Source organism: Tachysurus vachellii, chromosome 18 (assembly GCF_030014155.1).
Source record: "Tachysurus vachellii isolate PV-2020 chromosome 18, HZAU_Pvac_v1, whole genome shotgun sequence".
In the NCBI taxonomy this organism is placed as follows: Eukaryota; Metazoa; Chordata; class Actinopteri; order Siluriformes; family Bagridae; genus Tachysurus; species Tachysurus vachellii.
Window position 1 is genome coordinate 22174398 of NC_083477.1, and position 2500 is coordinate 22176897.

General features: G+C 36.9%; 2 protein-coding genes across 2 annotated transcripts in view; one reads left to right on the forward strand and one right to left on the reverse strand.

Moving 5' to 3' along the window:
* Positions 1-2500, reverse strand: part of sgsm3 (small G protein signaling modulator 3) — a 234304-nt gene that overhangs the window by 139169 nt on the left and 92635 nt on the right. The gene's annotated exons all lie outside the window — the stretch shown is intronic.
* rac2 (Rac family small GTPase 2) overlaps positions 1-2500 on the forward strand; it is an 11296-nt gene that overhangs the window by 5409 nt on the left and 3387 nt on the right. Inside the window, exons 2-4 of the mRNA XM_060893249.1 lie at positions 95-166; positions 425-542; positions 680-742. Coding sequence (XP_060749232.1) covers positions 95-166; positions 425-542; positions 680-742 — 253 coding nt within the window. The remainder of the gene's footprint in view (positions 1-94; positions 167-424; positions 543-679; positions 743-2500) is intronic.

The following is a 2500-nucleotide window of genomic DNA, read 5'->3' on the forward strand; positions in this document are numbered from 1 at the left end:
CATTTCCCCTTTTTCAGCCACGCCCACTCATACTATTACTTGTGATGTTTACTGTGAATCAGGTTTGTTTTAATGGAGTGTGTTTGTGTTACAGTGCTGTGGGTAAAACATGTCTGCTGATCAGCTACACCACCAACGCCTTCCCTGGAGAGTACATCCCCACTGTGTGAGTCACCACTACACCTGATTCTCACAGCAGCTCACACACTACAGTATATTTAAAAGCAGTTTCTTACCTTTATTGATCTGAAGCTCCATCAACACTAACATCATCTTTAAGTGGAAATAAAAGACTAATAAAGGGGAAACACTTGTTAAAAGTTTATTCTTATAAGAACACAAGACTAGTGTGAGGACAAGCAGTACATCAATACATTTTAACAATGTGTGTGTGTGTGTGTGTGTGTGTGTGTGTGTTTATCAGCTTTGATAACTACTCTGCAAATGTGATGGTGGACAGCAAACCTGTGAACCTGGGACTCTGGGATACAGCAGGACAAGAGGATTATGACAGGCTCCGCCCCCTATCCTACCCACAAACGGTACAGCTGGACACACACACACACACACACACACACACACACACACACACACACACACACACACACACAGAGTGTACTGTGTTCCCTACATTGTATTGTATGTTTAATCATGAACTCAATGTGTTTGTGTGTTTTAGGATGTATTTCTCATCTGTTTCTCTTTGGTCAGTCCGGCGTCCTTTGAGAACGTCAGAGCTAAAGTGAGTTTACTGATTATTTATTTATTGTTTATTGTTTATTCATATATTATCTCATTAAGCTAAAAGGCATCAAAAATCTCATTAATGTTAGAGATAAAATTATAAAACACTGTATTTCTCTTTATAAAACCATATAATAATAATAATAATAATAATAATAATAATAATAATAATAATAATAATAATAGCAATAATAATAATTCTCTCATGAACTGTAATGAAATGAAATTAATGAAATCTCTCTGCAGTGATTCCACTGGACACTAGATGGCACTGTGGGCAAAAACATAATTTCTTAAAACAAAGTTTAAAAACTCACATGCACAAACCTTGAAATAATAATAATAATAATAATAATAATAATAATAATAATAATAATAATAATAATAATAATAAAAAAACACTGGAACTGGAAACAGGTTGTCATGGTAACGATGTAATTATAACTGTGTTGTATAGAAGTGTTGTGTAGCAGTGTTGTGTAGCAGTGTTGTGTAGTAGTGTTGTGTAGTAGTGTTGTGTAGCAGTGTTTCCTCTCAGAGATGTGTAATATACACACACAAGCTTTTATAAGGATCAGGAGAAAGTGAAGCTCTCTGACCTCCGACTTCTCTCCACTGCCCTGAGATAAATCATCCACTTACACACATCAGATCAACATCAGACCAAAAAACTCTCTCTCTCTCTCTCACACACACACACACATACACACATACATACACACACATACACATACACATACATACACACATACACATACATACGCACATACACATACACACATACATACACACACAAACACATATATACATACACACATACACACACACAAACACACACACACAAACATACACACACACAATGTTCAGTCACCTCCACATTCAGATGCAGTTCTGTGACAGTGCTGTTGTTCAGTCCAACACTTTTCTAAAGAATAAACACCAAGGACACACTCTGAAAATCACACACTCACACACGCACACACGCACACACACACACACACACACACACACACACACACACACACACACACACACACACACACACTCGTCCTTTGGGCTACTTTGTGCAGCAGAAGAATATGTGGAAAACAGATAAAAAAACCTTTGACAAGTACACAAATACATACAGAGAGAAAAACACACACAACATGAAACACTCACACACAACCACACGCACACACACACACACACACACACACACACACACACTCGGTAAAACACACACACAGTGAAACACTCACACACAACCACACACACACAGTGAAACACACTGTAATATTAAGCTTATAATATTAGTAGATAAACAGATCGAACATTAATTATTGAATTAATTGTATTTTTTAGAAATGATCATTATCTATAACACAGTGTCTCAGCTCTACACTGACATGTGCTCTGTAGGTAGTGTGTGTGTGTGTGTGTGTGTGTGTGTGTGTGTGTGTGTGTGTGTGTGTGTGTTTATTAGAGTAGGAAATTTGATTAATGTGGGAAAAACTAATTTAATAAAAAATAAATAAGTGTAAGTAAAGAAAAGGCGTGTGAATGGATTGTGTTATTATGCATGCTCTTACTCACACACACACACACACACACACACACACACACACACACACACACACTTCAGAGCGATGTTGATGTGTATTATACAGAAACACACCAGACTTCATCAGTAAACAAAGTGAGCCTTTGATTCTTCATTAGATTTAATCGTTTTTATATTAACGCTCCTCCTCTAACAAAACCACACAGAACTCCG